The sequence below is a fragment of the Sesamum indicum genome, linkage group LG8 (assembly GCF_000512975.1).
Source record: "Sesamum indicum cultivar Zhongzhi No. 13 linkage group LG8, S_indicum_v1.0, whole genome shotgun sequence".
NCBI classification, from domain to species: Eukaryota; Viridiplantae; Streptophyta; class Magnoliopsida; order Lamiales; family Pedaliaceae; genus Sesamum; species Sesamum indicum.
This window is the reverse complement of record NC_026152.1, coordinates 2,125,315-2,148,001: the sequence shown is the minus strand read 5'-3', so window position 1 is coordinate 2,148,001 and position 22,687 is coordinate 2,125,315. Positions and strand designations below refer to the sequence as shown.

Below are 22,687 nucleotides of genomic sequence, written 5' to 3'. Positions count from 1 at the left end.
TATACATATAAAGTCCAAAATCAAAAATTTGCACAGATAAATTTTTCAAGTTATTTTCGGAACGAGTCAAAACATACTCAATATTTGTCATCATTCAAAAACACCTTATCTAGGTGTTTTAAACTGTTTAAGCATGAATACATACATATGTATATACACATACATATACCTAAATATATATAAAAAAAGATATAATTTGACTATGATTTGTCAATAAATAGTAATTTTTGTCTCCCAAAATACAACATTAAACATACAATACTTATTTTAAATTATCTTAAAAAATAAATCCACACATACATACCATCTCTAACACACACTTATTTATTTTTGTTTTTCTCTCTCTATCTCTATAAAATACAACAAAACACTCAGAAAATGAATCCACACATTATGTGAGTGTTTTTGGCCCAAATCGAAGATCCCACAATGAAACTAAACAAAATCAATCCTTATGTTTGAATTTGTGTTTTGAGTGTTTTGTTTTGTGTTTTGGAAATAGTGAGACAAAAATAGAGATAAATAAGTGTGTGTTGAAAATAGATGGTATGTTTGAATTTGTGTTTTGATGTAATTTAAAATATTTTAAAATAAATGGTGTAGGTTTGATGTTGGGATTTGAGAGACAAAAATCATTGTTCATTGTCAAATCACATCTCTTTTATAAATATGTATATATATAAATATTGTATATTTAATGTTGTATTTTTGGAGACAAAAATCACTGTTTATTATCAAATCATGTCTCTTTTATATTATTAAATGTATATATATTTTATATATAAAAAGTTGAAAAACAAAAAAAAACACACAGATAAGGTGTAAAAACACAAAAATAAATATTGGGAATGTGATTTGGAGTTGAAAGAAATTTGATTTAGCTTTTTTATTTTTAAATTCCTAGTAGTTGTGATGTGAGGAACACACCTAAATATTTGAAAATTGCTTAAATACCCTTGAATTGTTGTTTAATATAAGAACTGGTCTAAAATTCGTGTTATTTTATTCGGGTCGTATCCACCTAGTTTGAAATTGACTTAAATTCAAGTATATGCAGACTCAAAAATGGCACTAAAATTACTTTTATGTCAATGTTCCACGTACGATTCAACCATATTTATAAATAGAAATAATTATATTTACATCCCCTGACCTATGGTCTATTTACGTAAACTACCCCTATTGTTTGGATAATTACGTAAACTACCCTTGACAATAAAAAAAAAGGTACTTTGTGCAATGATACTAATATTTTTAAAGGGGTCTGTGTAATTTTTCAAAAAAGTAAGGGGTGATTTGTGTAAGTGATAGTGATTTTTAGTGGATGTATGTGTAATTATCTAAAAAATAGGAGTAGTTTGTGTAAACAGACCATAGATCAAGGGGTGTAAATATAATTTTCCCTTATAAATATTAACCTTTCATGCTCTAGGTGCAGTTTTTGCTACCTTCGCTATTCTTACAAGCTCAAATTGTTTCACGTACGACTTTAATGGCTAAAGTATCAGATGGCTAGAATCGGTGCATTTTTTGTATTCCTTTTGCGTGTTTCTTTCTTGCAGATCTCGTGAACAAACCCAAAAACTTACTTAAACATTTAAGATCTTTTTGTTTTTTTTTTATCTAAAGCGACAAACTTATTAATTCAAATAAGTAGATTACAATCATTTCTGTCAAATATCAAACTTAACAAAGACAATTACAACAAGCATACTCTCTGATCAACAATATCAAATAAATAAAATCCAGATAACATCTATCATTACAATATAACAATATCCCACACATATAGCAGGGTTCGAACCCCTAACCTCTAAGATCAAAGAGTCTCAATTTTGCCAACAGTGATATTTAACACCTTAAAAACCTCACCAAATTCGAATACACAATACGTTACAAATAGTTAAAGAGTGATTAAAAGGGTAACTAAGACAATAATGTCATGTTGAAAATTTTATATCATGAGTTCAAATTCTAATAATGTGTGGGCGTTATTCTACTTTAATAATAGTGGTCGGCTCCTCTTACAGTGGTTTTAAGCTAGTTACAAGTATTCGATGTTGACCATTTATATATTAATTATTATAATCACTAATAATTAAAAATTATGATATAATTAAAGCAATGCATTAAAAAAGCATATGTATAAAAAAAATGTATTTTTTAATGTTTTATATATAAGAAGTTGCATGTGGAGTGAAGGAGATTGAATATACTTTGAGTTGCCTTTTACTTATCCAAACCTAAAAAGAGAAAAATAAAAATTGGATCTCAAGAAAGTGCAAAATGATACCAACTTTTTTTTCCTTTAATATTCTTTGGAAAATCTATTTTAGAACATTATGAAAAGAGTATCTTATGTACAAAAATATTCTCCCACTTTTCTTGTGGACCAAAAGAAGGAAAGGAAAAGAAACAAAAAACAACACTTTACCCAAAATTTAATTTTACTTTTTTTTGGCTGATTTAGGAAGAACTAAATACTTTTCATTAGAAAAATGTTTGCCCAAAATCTGTTAAAATATTGTTTATTTTAGTCACTCTAACCCCATCAATATACTGAAAATTACTTAATGTGTAGATTAAAATGAATTCTTATGAGGTTTGAAATATCTTTTCTTTGTTCGATAAATTATCAATACTCTGATATTTGATAAATTTGAGTAATTCTTAGATGGAGGCCAAAAACTGTCAACTTTTCTCTTGCTGGAGTTTTTTTGTTAAAAAATTTGAAGAATTGTAAACTAATCGAACGATGTGGGCGGAAAGCTTGAAATTAGTCCATAAAAAAATTAAAATAAGTAAAATTATAATTTATAGTGCATAAAGACGTTTTGATGAGGTTACCACAAAAAATGGATGGAAACCTAATTAAGACTAATGGATTAGGCTAGTTGCTGGAAGTGTTAAAATTAAAATGCATTAATAATTTTTCAAACAACAGAGTAATTGTAATTATATCAAACTTCAGGAGAACTCGTTGTAATTTACTCTTTAATTAATTAAACCTCAATTGTTATTAAATCAGATATTATAAGTTGGCCATCGACAACAAAGTTAATCCACGTAAAATGACAGCGAACTCTATCTTCTCAACAATAATAATAATAACAATAACAATAATAGCAATCGTTTATGTAAGATTTTCATCTATATTGTAGTAAACTAATCAAAATACCTTATGAATTATAAATTATAATTTTACTTATTTATTATAATTTTTTTAACATATTTATTATTAAACGGACAGTTTTTTGCAATTTTTCAAAGTTTTTCACTTATCCTGTTCGATTTTTTTTTATAATTTTATTTTTTTAAAAAATACAGTGAAGACAAAGTTGATAATTTTAAATTCCATTTTAGCATTATATAATTTCATCAAATATTAGAATAATTTTAGTAACTTTTTAGTCGATCAAATATTTATAATTATACCAAAATTTAGACATAGTCTTTGGTTATTGCATTATTAAATTGTAGAATAAACCAATTGCTTTTTTGGGATGTTGTGAGACTTTTCAAGAAAGGCTCAAAAGTTGGACCAAACACAGCAGAATTTATCTCTTTCTTGATGTTCTCAACAAAGTAAAATTACATTTTGGCATAATATCAAAATAAGTAGTGTTGTATTTAGCATTTATTGTGTGTTTGACACTTTTTTCAAATTTGATCAAACTTCTTTAAATTTAAAAAAATTATATTTAATAGTCGTGTCATTTACTATTATCTAACAAATAGACCCCGATTATTATAGTATTAATGGAATTTGTTGACATCACCGTCATATAAATTAAATAAAAATTCAATTTTTACTATTGAGTTGACTAATTTAACTCTTTGATAATCACATACACACCCCTTAAAATTCGAGCTATATGACATGTACCCCTTTAAAGGTTTTAAAATTACATATGTTTTTATTAATATTTAGGATAAATTACTGCTACCTTTCTTGAAATTTGATATAAATATAAATATTTTTTTATCGTTTGAAAAATTAAAAATAATTATGTAGCCCTTAGATAGTGAGGTAAAAACTATTAATTTACCCTTATTAATATTTTTAAAAAAATATTTTAAGAAATGTAAAAAAGAATCTAATGGTGGGTAACATAAATAATCTATTGAGAATATGGTTCATAAAAATATTTTATAAAATTCTAAAAATTATATAAAATTATATGGGTTAGTTATATTTAGACCCTCTAAAAATGCGAAATTATATTTTCCTTCAAAGAAAATTTGAAATTATACTTACATCCCCTAAAAAAATTCATTGAGTACATTTGAATCCCTTTTGTTAGGATTTGGACGAAAAATATTAACATTAGCAAAAAAATTTTATAAATTTCTAATTTTGCCCCTAATTTAACTTTTCATGTAATAGTTTTGTATTTATGAAGGACAAAATATATTGATGTTAACCTCACTCTATATATATATATATATATATATATAAAACCTGACTCTCTCTATATATATTATATTTAGCCTTTTACAAGTACAACAATATACATGAATGAGGGGCAAAATTAAAAATCTATGTAATCTTTTTTTATTTACGACAACATTTTTCATCCAAATCCTAACAGAATGAAGTCGAGTGTAACACAAGAATTTTCAAAAAGGGTGTAAGTGTAATTTCAAAAGTTTTTTAGAAAAAATATAATTTAGCATTTTTACAAAGAATGTAAGTGTAATTAACCTAGATTATAGTTCATAATTTGAAAGGGCATTTGGGTAGTTCACCAAAAAAATTGGATGAAAACCTATCCGTATGGCTCGTTGTTACACGGAAGTTAAAATCAAGGGGAGAGGGATTTGTAATTTTCAAACAACAAAGAGATATCTGAAATTATACCAAACCTCAAGGAAAGTGGCTGTAAATATTTCTAATATTAATTATCATCCTACAAATAATCATAACATTTTACAACCTTATCAGCATCATAATTTTAGTAAAACAATAAGTTTTGAATTAATTGTTAGTCTAAACTGGTGATTTTTTTTCTAAAAGTTTGTCTAGATTTAACTTATTTGAGATTTATTTATATAATATATATATATATATATATATGTATCTTAAAAATTGATGTTTCTAACTTGTGATAAAATATTTCGATGACATTCATAAAAAATATAAGTATATTCTAGATTATTGCACTCAACATTAATTTATGTTCTAATTTGATATCCATTTATCTTGCTTTTGGAAAATTAAATTTGTGATTTGGCTACATCAGTACAATAATCATATAATTGATTATATATGTATCTTAAAAATTGATGTTTCTAACTTGTGATAAAATATTTCGATGACATTCATAAAAAATATAAGTATATTCTAGATTATTGCACTCAACATTAATTTATGTTCTAATTTGATATCCATTTATCTTGCTTTTGGAAAATTAAATTTGTGATTTGGCTACATCAGTACAATAATCATATGAAATAATTGATTAATCTTATATATATATATATATATATATTTGATGTGTTCAAAAAATTTACGGGTCCAATAGATAGGGATTATTGTTCAAAACTTGGGCCGAAACGTATGTGGATCCTAAAGGGAGACCTATAAAAAAGATGTTAGCACTCCAACTCTCAAGTTAGTATTGGATTCGAGATGAAATATAGCAAAAAAGTAAGTGAATTTAATTAAGAATTGAGATATGGTGAATAAATTTAGTAAAAGTGTAAGAACAAGTGATACTATGTCTAAATAGAGCTTAAAAGATAGTTTATTGAATAAGAGAGGTGTTTAGAGAGTAGGGCTAAGAGGGTGTCCTCCCTGTGGAGGAGTAAACCTATATTTTATAGAGGGAGAGCCCCCATCTGCTGGGGGTGTATCCCACTCTCGAGATTCTTATGAAAATTGGTTGGAATGGTTGGGATAAGGGGTAGGTTGTCCTTATCCGGATCTGGATGTGCATTAATAAGAATCTCCTTCAGTCTAGAGAGACCCCTCGCCTGCAAAGAGTCCTAGCCGCTAGGGAGTCCCTCCTTGCTTATACAGGCTTCTTTGTCTTGGGAGACCCCTCGTCTGTGAGGAGTCCTAGCGCCAAGGAGGTCCTCCCAGGAATGATGTGGGCCAAGGTGGCTGCTGACACCTGGGTTGATGAGGTATGAGAGTTGGCTGCCAAGTGTATGAGCTTTTAGGCCCAAATGTTTTAGTGGGCGTTGATTATCCCAGTCAGGAGATGTCCTGAGCCTTCAAGTCGGGGGATGTCCTGGGCCACTCGAGAGGTACCCTAGACCTTCCATTTCTTTCTTCTTTTTTTGGACCGCTTGAGCCTCTTTAGGCTAGTTTATTTTTATGCACATCAGTAGCCCCCCTCTGTAATAAATGGAAATTTCGACACTTACTAGAGTACATGTCTTTAGAGGTGAGGCTTGAAGGAAGAGCTTTTTTATTTATTTATTTATTTATTTTTTTGAGTTCCTACAAAGAATGTTAGCAGTATAAGTATGCTTAGAAAAAGAAGAGCCTACTTCATGCCTATACGGAGCACGACTTTTTATGAAGGTTCCTTCATGGAAGAGGGCTTAACGAGTGCCTTTTCTGCGTACTCTAGTCTAGGGCTTTATTTTTTACAAGAGAATGTTAAATAATAAAGACATGTATATATTACAAAAAGGTCTTGCATGGAGCAAATTTATTGTGCCTCCTCGGATGAGAGCTTCTTTGATGGGGGCCTCCTTGGAGCAGGACTTAAGGACCTTGTCGGAGAAAGAATAAAGTGCCCTGCCAAAAGCAGGGTAGGTGCCTCCGCTGAGGAGGCTTAGGTGCATGCATGGGACAAAGCTTACAAGTTCCCCTGAGAAGGACCTAAGTGCCTGCATGAAGGAGGGCTGGGGTGCCTTATGGAGGAGGGCTTTTGTGCCTGTGAGGAAAACAAGACTTTTTATGAGAGAGAGACAGAGAGAGCTTGTTTAGGGGCAGGGCTTTAATCTGAAAAATTTGAGAAGGATGCCTCCTTCTTGAAATCCCTACAAGAAGGCACATGTAAACACATCGAAAGTGGTAAAATCTCCAAGATTATTAAGTTAAAATATTAAAGATACTCCTTAAGAGAAGCTTGTATGTAAAGATTTATTTGCTGAGGAGGATATCTGCCTAGGAGCAAGGTTTATTCCGTGAAGGATGCCTGTCTGGGAGCATGGCTTACATTCTGAGGGGGAAACCTGTCTGGGGGCAGGGCTTATTTTTTGAGAAGGATGCCTGTTTTGGGGCAGAGCTTATTTTCTGAGTAGGATCCCTATTTAGGGGGCAGGACTTATTTTCTGAGGAGGATGCCCTCCTGCTCTTCCATGGGGACATCCTGCACATTAAAAATCAAATTAGTAAGAACATTATAAATAAATAATGATAATGATGGAGCCGTTGAAGTTAACAAAGGTAGTAATTATCTGCGGGAGGTCCTCCAATGTGAGGGGGACCATCCTTCCGGGGGAGTCATCCGAGGAGGCATGGACTGCTTCCATTATTCTCACGTCTTACATCAATGTTCCTGTAGACGACATCAATGATGCGTTCAGAAAATCCAGAGGTCCAATGGTTATGGATTATTGTTCAAAGTTTGGGCCGAAGCGTATCTGGATCCTGAAGTGGGGACCTGCAAAAAAGGCGCTAGCACTCCGATGCCCAAGTTAATATTGAATTCGAGATAAAATATAGCAATAAAGTATGTGAGTTTAATGAATTGGCATATGGTGAATAAATTTGGTGAAAAGTGTAAAAATACATGATACTATAATTAGATAGAGCTTAAGAGGTAGTATAGAGTAAAAGAGGTGTTTAGAGAGTGAGAGAGAGGTGAGAGGGGTGTCCCTGTGTGGAGGAGTAAACATGTATTTATAGAGGGAGTACCCCCATTTGCTAGGGTGTATCCCACTCCTAAGATTCATGCGGAAGCTGGTTGGAATGGTTGGGATAAGGTGTATGTTATCCTTATCCTTAGCTCGATATGCATTAATGAAAGTCTTCTTCAATCTACGGAGACCTGCAAAGAGTTCTAACCATCCGGGAGTCCTTCCTTGCTTATGTAGGTTTCTTTGTCTTAGAAAACCCCCCTCTTCTGAGGAGTCCCAGCCGTCGGAGAAGTTCTCCTAAGCTGATGTGGTTCAAGATGGTTGCTGACACCTTGGTTGATGAATTACCACGTAGAAGAGTAGGTTGTCACGTGTGAGTTTTTTGGACTGAATATCTTGGCAGGCTTTTATCATGGTTTGAGTTGGGAGATGTTATGGGCCTTTCAGGGGTACCATGAGCCTTCCATTTCTTTCTTCTTTTTTTGGACCGTTTAAACCTTTTTAAGCCAACTTATTTTTATGTATATCAATACTGAATCAACTATCAAAAATTAACTTAAATTTTCTTACATTTGACAATAAAACATGATTTAGGCAAGTGGAAATTTAAAAAGGAAAAGATAATCACCCAAATTGAGATTTAAATTTGAATATAATATTTGGACTTAATTTTGAATTCGGATATTAATTTTGTTCATGGTTAAAACAAATACTTATCTTTTCTTATTATTTCATCTTAATAAAGATCAAATTGTAGGGATCTAGTTATAAAACATATTTTCTTGAAGAGGGCAATTATAATATGACAAAACATAGGGGATGTCCACGTAATTTGAATAAACCTCAAGGAGGTTTGTGTGATTTACAATGAAGGGTAAAAGAGTGATTTTATCAAGCACGTTAGGGTTCTTTTAACGGCCATATCTCAAAGGAAGGCGACGTAATTATCCATAAAGTAGTTTCAATCTGTACCGTTGGATTAGATGCAGCTAAAACCCAATTCAGGCTAGAATTTCCGAATCCAAGAGACACACTTCATTCTTCATTTCTTCCCATTCCTTCAGCCTAATTAGAATTTCAAGGGCATGTTTGCATAGTACAGAGGCCCCATGCTCATTTGGTAGAAAGAAATCAGAGATTTCTTCATAAATGATCTGCTAAAAGAAAGATAAATCAAATAATTACAGGGGAAAAGAAGTGAAAGCTGGATACAGAAACTGACTTACAAATTTTAATGTGACTTTACATCAAAAAGTTAGTGGATCTTCTCTGCAGAAATTCAGAAGCTGCAGAGTTCTTAAAAGACTTCTGAGGTTCTAATTTATCTACATCTGCGACCGTCATCTTGAACTCCTCAAGCATGTCTAGCAGTGCCGTGCAACTGGGCCGGTCTCACATTATGCTCATCCTGGAATCAGTGTGAAAACGTGTGTTATGGTGACACTGAAAGTTCATAAAGTAATTACCAACTTCAAACATAATGTTCCTAAAACTGACCGCCATGCCATAAGTGAAAGCTGGTTGTCTGAAGTCGAGATGCCCCTGCGTAAACAGAGGAAAGAGGCAAATGATAATCTAACTTGTGCCATATAATCACATTACAAGATCGTGTCATAATGAACTACAATACCAGTCCGGGCATGCTCTGTTGAGCCCCATAAAAACCATCATGGCTAGACGCAATCGAGTTCAACTGTCCCTACAATACAAACACAAACCACATATAGTCCCAACTTACTTCATGAGTAAAAGAGACAGCGAAGCCTAAGAAGGCAATAGATGTAAAGGGCACTATCTCAAACGAAAATCAATGACATACCAGCCCCTGCATCGTCTGTTGACTGACATAGTAAGCATCATGTGGCGGCTCCATCAAATTTAACTGGATCATTAACAAAAGGTGTATTGTCATTCATCATGCCTTAATATAAAAATTTGACGCTCCATGGAATCATATATTCAGCAAGTATGATACTTGGTCACCAAAATTTTTCATTATCATATTGGTGGGGGTTGCAGAAAACCGTACCAGTCCATGGACGTGCTGTTGGGATCCATAGTATCCATTCAGGGTAATTCCTTCCGAGCTTAGGTTTTCCTATGACAAAAAATTTAATGTCAATAATTTCTTTTTTTGTGTCAAGCATAAAAGAATTTATGTTTAGCCCTTTAATTTCAGAAAGTCCAAACTCAAGGTTATTTTGGTAACATTGTGGCTGGTTATTTGACATGCAAACTCGCAGTAACCAATTCAAACTTTATGACTCTATTGGTATAGCTCACCATTTGTTGCAAACTGTCAGAAGCCTCAATAACAACTGCTTCTGGCTCTGGTTGTAACTGAGATGGAAACATTGCTTCACATAAATTCCTTAAGAGTCACAAAGACAAAGATATTGGAAGCAAGAAATACGGATATAACCTTTCTCTTCTTGTTTGTATTCTTCTTCTTGTTTGTTTTGGTCACATGGAGCAACTGGTTCTCTTCCTCAGCACAACGAAGTCCCACAGAGTTATTACTACATTCTGCAGCAGTTCTGTTATTAACATTCACACAGTTCTTCAGAGCTTCGACTAAAGCACGACAAGCAATGTTGTAATTCTCCTCAGACAAAGAACCTTCTTCTCCTAGTTCAATAGCCCGCTTACAAAGATCATTGTATCTTTGCACCCTAGTTTGGATTCTTTCATTTCCATCTACCACAGCCTGTCTGCTCTTGGCATCTTTTGTCCACCTCTTAAGGATATATCGAGATGGGATACTAGGAAGACCACATATTTGGAGGACAATCATTGAATGTCTGCAGAGAAAACCTTTATATTCAAACATTAGACATGAACAAGAAACTTCTGACTTTGCCTCATTCCATGTAACCACAAAATTCTCAGTTTTTTCACAATCGTCAACTCTAAAAATAACATTGGCTCCCATCTCCTTCTCTTTCTTGGGATGGCATCCTACCACACCCAAAACCTCAACTTGGAATTTTCTAAATATTGCATGCGTCAAAATTGTCGACATTTGTTTTTCCCAAGGAGAAGGTGACCTGAGCGCTGGTTGTTTGTGCAAAGTATCAAAGTCTGCCATGTCTTCCTCTTCATACCTATTTTGAAGTATTGCCCCATATTGTCTCACAAACTCTTTCAGATTGATCTTTTTGTGAATGTATTTGTCAAAGAAAGAGTTCACACTTTCAGAACGCTGATATGTAGACAACCCAGCCAAAAATATGTCTCTCATGAAAGTGGGAACCCATTTTTTACGGTCCACATACATTGAATGAACCCATTCATTTTCTTGTAGTTCAAATCTGCCGACCATCTTCCACCACCTCATGTCAAACTCTTCATCTGTCAATGACTTGAATATGCACTTGTTGAATTTTTTCATAAAATTTTCATGTTGTTTGAGTACATGAGCAAGAGTTTCATGTATTCTTTCCAATATATGCCAAAGAGCAAAGCAATGACGTGAATATGGGAAAACTTCTTCAATAGCTGATTTCAATTGTTTATCTGGATCAGTAATGATAACTGTTGGAGCTTGCCCACCCATTGCTCTGAGCCATGTCTTCATTAACCAAACAAATGTTGGCTTAGTTTCATCAGCTAATAGAGCACATCCAAGCAACATAGGCTGAAAATGATGGTTTACCCCCAGGAACAGAGCAATAGGCATCTTCTCATTGATTTTAATGTAACTAGTGTCAAAGAAAACAGCATCACTGAAGCTGATATAGTCTTTCCTGGTTTTGGCATCAACCCAAAACAAGTTCCTCAGACGCTGATCTTCATTCAAGTCAATCGCATAAAAGAAACCAGGATTCTCTTTTTGGATTTGTACAAAATACTCAAGCATGACTTGAGCATCCCCCTCTTCTAATGCCAAGTACCGACCTCTGTCAAACTGGTGATCGAACTCATTCTTACTGAGGCAAGAATTAAAACTCCCACCAGATTGTCTAGACATCTCAACATACATCTTCCTTGTACGCTCACTAACCGCATGCAGAATATCTATATTATTCTTTTCAGCTAATTTTACATTCCTATGTATACGAAAATGATAAGCTAATGCAGGTAAAAGCTCATGATTGTGCTCCTTTATAAATTCGTGAATATACCATTTCCCATCTCGTTTTCTCTTTACATGCATACTGGCCTTACAATCCGTCTTTTTTACACTTGGCCTTCTACTACTGCCACTCTCAGATTCTGGTGTGACCCCATATCTCGAACATGCAAACTTAGCATCTATAAATTCTTTTGTTTTCTTTGAACGACGGCTGTTTTTAATTGAGGTGGTGAATCCCATAGACTTTGCATACTCCTGATAAAAAGAATAGGCCGCTTCATGGGATTCAAATTCGATCCCATCATGTGGCTCAAAGTTGTCGCCTTCAATCCCCAAAATGTCTCCCTTGTGAGAACTGCTTACCTGACCATCCCTATTTTCTCCAGCATCTACAACATCAACCATGTTTAGACCAATCCCTTCTTCACCACATTCCACATTGTCCTCATAATCCACCATAGCATCTAAAGCATTTAGAAACAGGCAGTTCCAAGGTTGATTACACTATGACAACAGGAACTCAATTTTCGCCTGTAAATTATGCAAACCTCTAGTAAGGTACAGAACTAGAAAAATAATGAAAGCTAAAAACTGCACTTTTTGCCATTCTACCATAAATCTGTACAAATTCAATCTACCCTTGAAAATGAAACCATCACAAACAAAAACCAAAGGAGAGAGGGGGGGCAAAAACCAAATTAGCTGCCTTCTATATTTCTACTTGCTTTCAACTAAAAAATTACAACAAAATCAAACTGGGTTTCAATTCGATCCAATCAGTAAAACCTAAAAATAATCCCAAAAATTCATCAATCGGAACTACCCATGAGAAAAACCTAAAATTAAGCAAAAATCAGAAAAGTAATTGAATCCAATAACACAAGAGCTTACCAATTCATCCGCGACAAGTTCACAGAAATTGAGTTAACGAAATTCCTATTCTGATAGAACCTTCGCCAACACATATCGTACTAATTTCTCAAGGGTTTTTCAGTGTGGAATTCAAATTCACACAAAGGCGTGCGTTAATATGAAAAGGAGGAAGTTTTACAAAATTGTGAATCTTACCTGCAATGGAGAGACCATAGTTCACGCGGACAGAGCCACCATCTACAGCAAATACACACAGCAGAAGAACATTCACCAGAATCTGAATATACTCTCAACATTATATTATTAGAGCATATGAATGTGAATCTTACCTGCAATGGAGAGAACACAAACGGGGAAGAAAAGCATTGAAGGAATGATGGGAACCTCCATTGTTGCACAGAACTCAGAACTCACTCCTCCACCGTACACCCCAACAGTCTCCCCTTCACATACCAAATCAGTTCATATCCATTTTCATTTCTTGAAGCACCAAACCAACACAGAAAATTCAAAATGTATAAGAATAATATTCTAGCATTCAAGAATTACATACATCTCCAATAACAAATATCTAACATAATAAACTTTAAATATATGTTCAAAACCCAAAAAAAGCGCTGATTGTAGATTTTATTGTTATTCTTGCAAACACCCAAAAGGGTTTCTCCAGAATAGCTCGAAATGCAATTGGAGATTTTTGGAGAATTCAATAATATGAATTAGTGCTGATTCTAGAAGAACAATATTAACAAGTATAAAAAGACTAGAACAACACCACAAAAATTAAAGAACCATTTTCTCCTCATAGGCGCCGCCCATACACAAGCCAACGGTGAGACCAAGACTATGAGATGTAATGGCGCACCTGTTCCAGCTTCTTGCTTGGCCGACAAAACAGCAATCGGCTTCCTCGTTGCCGCTGGTAGATGGATTTGGGGCTTGCAATTGTTGGTTTGGGGAAAACCCTTTTAGGATTGAGATTTGGAAATTGGGGAGAAAGAAGAAAAAAAAGAGTGGGAAGAAACGAGAAAGAAATGAATAGAGAGAGAGAAACCCCTAAAAAATAATAGAGAGAGAGAGAGAAAGAATTTGGGGTTTTAGAATGTGTATTTTTTTTATAATAAAATTGAATTTGTGTTTTTTTTATAATAAAATTGTTGGGTGGTATTTTTTTAATTAAATTATATTGTTATAAATAAATAATATTAAATATTACCATATTATTTATAAAAAATATGAAATGTATGATACAATAATTTTAATTTATTGTTATAAATATAAATTATTAATTAGTTTAATGGTAATATAATTAGTAAAAGTATGAAAAATATATATACATCGAATTATCAAAATACACGAGAACCGCTGAAATATCTCTTTGATTAAAAGAGTATGATTTATATCATAAATTATTCCGTTGGAATCCAATAAGATTCCAAATTCAGAGGTTTTTATTTTTAATAGTTCATCTTGCATATAATTTTGTATAGTTATTAATTGACGCGTGCAAAAAACGCAAGGATCCAATAGATATAGACAATTTTTCAAAGTTTAGGCTGAAGCAAATGTAAATTTTGAAGTGGGGGCCTACAACAAAGGCGTTAGCACTTCGACGTTAAATTCTGAATGAAATAAAGCAAAAAAGTAAGTGAATTTAATTAAGTTGTTGAAAAGTGCTAGAACACGTGATAATATGGAGAGTTTAAGAGATAATTTTGAGAGTAAGAGGGTGTCCCCTGAATACAAGACTAAACCTGTATTTATAAAGAGAGTTCCCCGTCTGCTGGGGGTGCATTCCACTCCCGAGAATCTTATGAAAGTTGGTTGAGATGGTTGGGATAAGGGATAAATCATCCTTATCCATAGCTAGGAGTGTTTTAGGAGGATTCCTCTTTGTTTTGGAAGACCTCTCGTCTGTGAGCTCTGCCGTTAGGGAGGCCCTTCTTACTCATGTGGGACTCCTAGGGCTAATGTGGTCCGAGGCAGTTACTGACACTTAGGCCAACTGGATGTCACGATAAAGGGTCTACTATGTGTGTGGGTCTTTTGGACTGAATATTTTGTTAAACTTTAATCATGGTCCGAGTCGAGGATGTCCTGGCCTCCTTCCTTCTTGTTGGGCTTCATGGGTTATTTGGGTTGTCTGGACTTGCCTAGTTAGACTGTGGGCTGAGACATCCTAGGCTTTCTTAGAGCGTTATGCGCATGGGATGTGTTGGTCCTCCCGGAGGGCACCACTGGCCTTTTGTTTCTTTTTTCTTTTTGTGAATAAAAATAAGTTGGCCAATTGAGTAGATATATAAATATATATATATATATATATATTTGCATGTATAAATTTATTTTTAATTTAGTTTGACAAATAAGTGAACTAAAAAATTATAAGCTCCAAGTACTTTAAGATTACGAAAATAAAAAGAGTTTGATGAATAAGTGAAACTAAAATTAAAAAAAATAAATATAAGTTATTTTTTAAAAGTTGTTGATCTTATTATAAACGACAAAATTTTAAGAGATGAACTTTTTAAATCAAACTACAATATAGTGATTGATCTAATTGTATATATAATAAAATAACAAAATAAAATAATTAAAATTGTTCAACCATCATCATCGTCATCATCATTATTATTATTGTTGTTATTATTATTATTATCTTTAGATTAATTCATGAGAATTATCAATTTTTGGCATAAATTTATAAGTAATAAGCATCCTATGTATCTTGATATAAATATAAAAGTCAAAAATAGATATAAAAAAATTATAGGTTAACTGTTAGGCCTTGCTATTTTAAAAAAGCATAAGAGATTATAAATAGATATTAAAATATAACCTAAAATTTATATGTGTCAAATTAAATAATTCTTTTAAAAAATATTAAAATTTACTAAATTATTGTTTAAGCTTGCTTTTGTATAACGATTAATATAAATAAAAGTATCGTAGTTTATTATTATCTAAAATTAAAATATATGATATTGATAAATAATTACAATACATGGTCAGTTTTGAGTATAACATTGATGAAGTATTGAATATGGAATTAAATATTTAAAAATTTTAAAAATAAATAAATAAATAAATATATATATATATATATATATAAAGCTCTCAAGCCTAACAAAGTACACTGAGCTCGAGCTTGAGTCGAGCTTAAAATTGAATCGGCTCACAAAGCTCGCGGCCAGCTTGATTCATTTGCCACCCTTAGAAGAGAGGAAGTTTAACAAAATTGTTTATTTTCCTTGATGATCCTCAACCTAATATGATCATCAACGTGACCCCCAAACTTCGGTGTTAGTACTCACTACTCTTATTCATTTCAGACAAGGTTTATTATATTGTCATCCCCTCCTATTATGGGAATATTAGCTATCGTGGCGCGTTGTTCTTATGTGCTTATAATAAATATTTTTTTATATTTTAAAATATATTATAAATAAAAATAAAATATATAAACCGGCAATTCATATTTTCAAAAAAGAAAGAAAGAACCAAAAGAAAACCAATTTAAAATATTATCAACACAACAAAAGAATTAGTGTATTGGTCTTAAAATGGGCTAGAGTCACTTTTATTATAAAAAAAGTAATTATAATTAATTTATAAAATTATCTTATTGGGGGTATAATTATAATATTTAAGAATTGGTGCAATGGATGTCACTAACCGTCGTTTGTTAGTGTAGAGGACTTTTCTTTTTTTGTATTTGTATAGATATATAGATTTCCGCACTTACTAATGAAATTGAAATTACATTTGTTCCCTCTTTATAAGAGATTGGGTAAAGGTAAATTTCATAAATAAGAGAAAAAATGGGTACAACAATGCTCAGAAAGTCAGTTCTCCCTCGACAAGCCAAGGGATACGCCACAATCTAAAGAGTGCACTTGTGCTAACAGATCTAGGTAAGTCAATGCTAAGAATACGTAATCTGAAATCCTCTATAATAAATCTCGTTAAACTAATCGGGGTTCTCTCAATGTGCTCGAATCGTCTCAAGTTGCATTCCCTCCAAATTTGGTAAACACATGATCCAAGTAGGGCGCGATTAGCCATGTTAACGATGTGCTTCCCTCTCCATTTCTGAGTGGACCATTGGATATCCATCTGTCACTCCCTGTTAGGCCATAGGAAACGAACCACACGACGGATGGCAGTGAGGCAGCGCTGGCTATATTGGCAGTGAAAAAATAAGTGCGAATGTGTTTCTATATAGTTCTCGTTACATAGGACACATCATCCCAAGTGTGATAACCATTGCTTGTCATTTGTGGGCAGTCGCTCTAGGATGGCGAGTCATAGTATAAACATGTGACGTGGTATTTTGAAAGAGCCCGAAAGTAGTGAAGACCAGCCTACTTTCGAATCCAAAGGGCTTGGGTTGTGGGAACCCCCCCTCGTAAATCTCGAACGAATACTATCATTCCCTCTATGGATCACTGGTAATGTATGCACAATCTCCAAACATTCCATATCTGTGATAAGTGGCCAGTGCCACTGTCCCTCGCGTATGACAACATGTAACAGGATATGTTCCTGCAAGCCCGTAGTACTCGATCCTCATGGGAATCTCTTCATAAGAAGGCCAAATGGGAGCCATGGATCTCTCCACAAATAGAAGTCTTGCCCATCTCCAATGCGATATTCAACCTCTGATTGCAGCCAAGTCCGGAGCCTTATGAGCTTCCTCTATCCCCATGAGCCTCTATGTTCAGAAATCGTCCAAATAGAGGGATCACGTAATCGTCCATGGTAGAGCCAATTCACCCAAATCGAAGTTATGTCATAGTGAATGACATTACACAATTTTTTGCACATGAGTGCCTTATTCAGTGTGCCAATATCCTTCAATCCTTGTCATCCCTCGCTCAAAGGTTTGCATACCTCATTCCAGGCAACTTTAGCATAGCCAACATCTCCTATGCCTTTCCATAGGAACTTCCTCAGCCGTTTCTCAATATCATGAATGACTTTCTTAGGTAGGATAAAAGCCGAAGCCTAATAAACACTAAGGGATTTGAGGACAGATTTGATAATTTGTACCCTTCCCGCATATGAAATAGACAGTCCCTCCCAACCAGTAATACGTGCATCAATCTTATGCAACAATGGAAGACAATCTGATATAGTCAGTCTAGATGATATTAGGGGAAGTCCTAAATACCTCATCAGAAGATGTGTCATGAAAGCCAAGTATTGCCAATATCTCCTCTTTTAAGCCTTCCGCAGCCCGGGAAAGAATGAGGTGGCTTTTCTGAGAATTCAAATGAAGTCCCGACCAATCTCCAAGCCGGTTCAGCCCTTTCTTGAAGACGTGTATAGAGTCAATATCAGCATGACAGAACAAGATAACATCATCAACGGAGCCCAATTGAAAGATATTAGAGACGTCACATTTCCGATGATAGGTGAATCGTTCATCCTGCTCAATAATTTGTAAGAAGACCAAGTGCATCACTTCCATAACTAGGACGAACAGATATGGTGAGAGGGGGTCACCCTGACGCAGGCCTCTGGCACCCGAAAAAACCCATGAGGTTTCCCGTTGAAACCCACTGAAAATGATGCAGTGGTGATATATTCCTCAATCCATCGTATAAATGTCTCCGGAACCCATAGAGTTTAAGAGTGGCAAGGAGAAAGTCCCACTCCACTGTATCATAAGCCTTCTGAATATCCACTTTTAAAGCACATCGTGGAGGTAATCGCATCTGGTTATAGCCAGTGAATAATTTTTGTGCCATCGTGATATTATCTCCAATACTTTTGCCAGGTATGAAGGCCGCCTGGTAGGGGCTAACAAGCTTATCCAACACCATACTCAATCGTTGGACAATGAGTTTAGCAATAACTTTATAAAGAACATTGCAATAGGAGATAGGGCGAAAGTCAGCAACAGTAGAAGGGGTCTGTACTTTTAGGATAAGCGCCAGGATTGTGCTATTGATTTGCTTCAGGAATCTCCCTGTAGCAAAGAAATCCAATACGGCCTTAGTGACTTCAGTTCCCACTACAGGCCATGCAGCCTTGAAGAAGGCCGACGAAAACCCATTTGGCCCCGAGGCCTTATCATCTGCAATATCAAAGACAACAATCTTCACATCCTCTGCAGTGAATGGCTTAGTAAGATGCAAGGTCTCCTCCTCATCTAATAAGTGTCGCGCCCACGGGCTCAAGCGCCAGATTCATGTGCCACTGCATCCGGCTCAGTGAGGGTAGTACCATGAGGATCATTAATATGAAGGATCTTTCTCGCAGCCCGTCTTTGTGCTATCTTCTGAAAGAAGATTCATGTGCACTGATCACCTCCCTTCATCCATTGCATTTTAGCCCTTTGTTGTAGCATAGTCTGCTCCAATTTGGTTGCCTTGGCGTAAACCAGACTACAACAGTGCTCTAAAATAAGAGGACCTCATCATGTCTACTCGAGCTAACCAACTGTTGTGCCATATCAAGAAACCCTTTCACTAATTGGACGTTATGCGAAAGATTTCCCTTTTTCTTTCTTTGTTCTCGAAATACAGGTTTTAAGGCTTTCAACTTTCGAGTGATCGCATACATGGGAATTTCAACTACCTCGTGCTGCCAATTATTATGCACACTAGAAATAAAAGTCGGTGAGAGTGTAAGGTAGTTGTCAAATCTAAACATACCTCTGAAGTGTCTTTGAGTATCCCCTGAGATCACCATGGGCGAGTGATCCGAAGTCCGAGGGGTAAGACAAGTGTAGAGTAGAGTCGGGTATCTCATCGTCCAAGTATCATCAGTGAGAATCCGGTCCAACCTCTTCCATAGATTGCGTGGACTTGCACTACAATTGTGCCAAGTGAACCATTCACCCTGCATAGGTAATGGTAATAAACTAGCGCTCTGAATAAATGAGTTGTATTCCTCCATAGTCATCCTAATATCCCCCGACATACCACAAACCTCACTGAGGTCCCTTACAGCATTGAAATCCCCACCAACCATCCATGGAATGTTAGCCAAAAGGGGGGCAAAAGATTCCAAGGACTCCCATAGTTCCCTCCTCTCAGCCACCTCATTAGCACCATAAATGACAGTAATAATCTAAAATTGACTCGTGCATGGATAAATTGAGGACCCAACGCAAGCACATCAACATCCAGATAATTATCATCCCATGCTAGCCAAATACAAATATCAACCATCACATAATCAACAAACCACTTCCACTAAGGCAACAAGAATGGTTGTATATGGGAAGCATTATTTAAATGAACACACATTTCAAGAAGATCAATTAAATGTAACCTGAACTCTGCAACTAGATTCTTGACAGCTAGTTGGTGGTCTCTCTTGTTCAGGCCACGTACATTCCATATGCTCACATTCAACATGGTATAATAGCAGTGGGGCTGCATGCTTTAGGACCCCCAGGAAATTCATAATGCATCATCAAACAATTGTAAGGCATCAAAAGCATTATATGACAAAATGGCCTTACCCTTTTCCTCGCGACTTAGACCCCTCATTGTTGCTAGTTTTTCACGATTCTGGATTTGCACATTCGTACTCGTTGATTGGCTCTTATCCGTCACCTGATCGGACAATCGAGGAACATTCCCTTTCGACACATAAACAGAAATTGGAGGTTTTCCCGGTTTAGCGACTTTATTCACCATACAGTCCTTGGCACTATGACCCAGCGTCATACAGCTGGTACACTTGGGCGGTAGCCACTCGTACTCAACGTCTACTTCCTAGAGGGCTTCCCCTCCATCCTCATCCGGAGTCATCATAATAATGTGCTTCGGCAATTTGGAACTTATATCAAGCATCACGCATACACGAGCAAAATCCAGTCTCGTGCATGCTCTCGTAATAGCATCCAGGTACAAAGGTTTTCCCACGCCACTAGCTACCGTACTGAGCCCCTCTTCTATCCATAATTCTACTGGGAGATGATGTAATCTGATCCATACAAGGACTTGCGTATGCTTAAGTTTTCTCTTCACCATTACAGGTTCCCATTTCTGAAGAACTATAGGTTGTCCCTGAAATAGCCACGGCCCTCCCTCAAAAACCTCCTCCATGTCAAAAATCGTTTTGAATTAAAAGAAGAAGAACCCATTTGTTGTCACAGTAACCTCCCGTAATGCAAGCCAGACTGATTTAGCATACTCCTTCAAATGATGAAAATAGGGTCGTTTGTCTAGGAAGTACCCTACCGCAGTAGATCTCCATCGACGAGATCCAGTTTGAATAGATTCCAATGTTGGACGTACAATGACTTCACCATTCTGTATAGTCGGGGCAATATAGGAAAAGGTCTTTCGAGACGAATTATTAAAGGCATATGCAATCTTGTCGTCAACAATAGGTTCGGGGCAAGTATGTAACAAAATATTGCCTACAAAAAGGCCCGTAGGCTGAGTTTGTACTGTGTCAGAAATTGATGATTTGGAAGCCACATCACGTAATATTTCCACCTCATCCACAGCATGTAACACCCCTTTCGCCACCTGAACAGCCCCATCAGCTGTTGTTGTAGCTCCAAAATTCGCCATATCACCCTTCACCTCACAAGCCAAGTCATCGGACCCATCACCATCCACATGGACTTCTTCCACGTTCACAGCCCCATGATCAGCCACCATGCTGTCCACGTCTACAATCAAGCGTCGCCGTTCAGTATTAGTGGCCGGACCCATCGCCGGCGAGTCAGGGTCGTCAAAAAATTGCGAATCTATCAGCTACTGTAATTTTCCAGCAGCCAAACCTATTTCTGAAAAAACTGGTGCCGTAGCCCTTTGATCCGGCGGTATATGAATCTCCCCCGTCTATTTTATGATCGTAGACACTGGACCAATGCATTGTCGTGCCTATCGAGTTATTACCAGCGCCACCATATCCGTTTGCATTGAGTGCCGGTCAAACTTATGTTCCCAACAATTTTGGAGTTCCTTCAGCGCAGCCATGGATGAAACATCTCCATCTAACACTCTGTAGGCCAATTTTAGGAATTCTGCGACATTTAAATCCGCCGGTGTTAAGGAATTTTCATCGCCACCATTGACGGCGCCATGCATGTCGCCTTCAAACCATAGCATCGAACTTCCATCTAGTAGTTTCAAGGTTGCGTATTTCTCCATAGGATCCCTTCTCCCATCCCGTCTCAAGCCACTGCCTTCGTATCTGGTGGTAGAAATACGAGTTGTTGTCGTCTTCCCCACTGGTGGCGTCTCAATACCACAAAACCCTAAGTTGCTGGACGACGCACAGACAACCATGAGAGAACCATCGTTCCCGCTTGGGACATCATCTCCTTCCTCCACAACATCAACTGGACCCAATCTCCGCGCCCTACCGACGTGAAACAGTGGGTTTGGAAATCGGGTACTTTCGTCCTCCATGCCCACAATCCCCTTATCCGCATCTAAATGCCTACATGCATCAATAAATTCCGTTAAATCAGATGTCATACCTATCATGGAAGTCTGATTATCCTCCTCCACCGGCGTGGAGTCCACCGGCGAAGAAATCCAAACATGCGCCTGTTTTCCTCGAAAAAACTGCATCTTTTTTGTACCCACTCCCTCTTCGACGTTCTGCTCACCGCCGGCCTGATCACCGTCATCAGCCGTCCCATCTCCAACGCCGTCCAAGGCTGCATTCCCACCTTCTCCATGATCGGCCAAAGCTAGGGTTCTAGTGTGTGTTTTCGAGTGTGTGTGGTGAAGTTCCATCGAGTTTAGCCCAGTTAGTTGGTCTATATCAAGGCGGCACATATGCGTGCCTCAGACGACCGTCGTGAGATATTCTAATTCAAATTTATCCTTTGACTCCAAATATTGCAATTACGAAAGACGAAGAAACTCCAAAAGAAATATAACTACGAACACAGAGAGAGAACAAACAGCAAATTCAGAAGATATTGATTTGCCTTCACGA

General features: G+C 35.9%; 1 protein-coding gene across 3 annotated transcripts; it reads right to left on the bottom strand.

Annotated features, from left to right (window-relative positions):
* LOC105167437 (protein FAR-RED IMPAIRED RESPONSE 1) lies at positions 8,622-13,820 on the bottom strand. 3 transcript variants are annotated; one of them, XR_002287649.1, is made up of 11 exons: positions 13,632-13,820; positions 13,096-13,246; positions 12,962-13,003; positions 10,241-12,424; positions 10,102-10,158; positions 9,848-9,916; positions 9,638-9,700; positions 9,449-9,517; positions 9,316-9,360; positions 9,045-9,226; positions 8,622-8,972 (listed from the first exon to the last, which is right to left on the bottom strand). XR_002287649.1 is itself a non-coding variant. In XM_011087154.2 (10 exons), the coding sequence occupies exons 4-10, from the start codon at positions 12,350-12,352 to the stop codon at positions 9,173-9,175; spliced, it is 2,469 nt and encodes an 822-aa protein (XP_011085456.1). In that variant the 5' UTR covers positions 12,353-12,424; positions 12,962-13,003; positions 13,096-13,246; positions 13,632-13,820; the 3' UTR covers positions 9,000-9,172. The 3 variants fall into 3 exon arrangements, 2 of the variants coding, with proteins under 2 accessions (XP_011085456.1, XP_011085457.1); XM_011087154.2 differs by lacking the exon at positions 8,622-8,972 and having other exon boundaries at positions 9,000-9,226; XM_011087155.2 differs by lacking the exon at positions 8,622-8,972 and having other exon boundaries at positions 9,000-9,226; positions 13,096-13,209.

Excerpts from the sequence above, each read along its gene's own strand:
- LOC105167437 (XM_011087154.2), bottom strand. The coding sequence starts at position 12,352 with ATGGTGGATTATGAGGACAATGTGGAATGTGGTGAAGAAGGGATTGGT. Across the intron at positions 9,917-10,101 it reads CTGACAGTTTGCAACAAATG|GAAAACCTAAGCTCGGAAGG; the intron begins GTGAGCTATACC and ends TTTTTGTCATAG. Across the intron at positions 9,227-9,315 it reads CTTTCACTTATGGCATGGCG|GATGAGCATAATGTGAGACC; the intron begins GTCAGTTTTAGG and ends CACTGATTCCAG.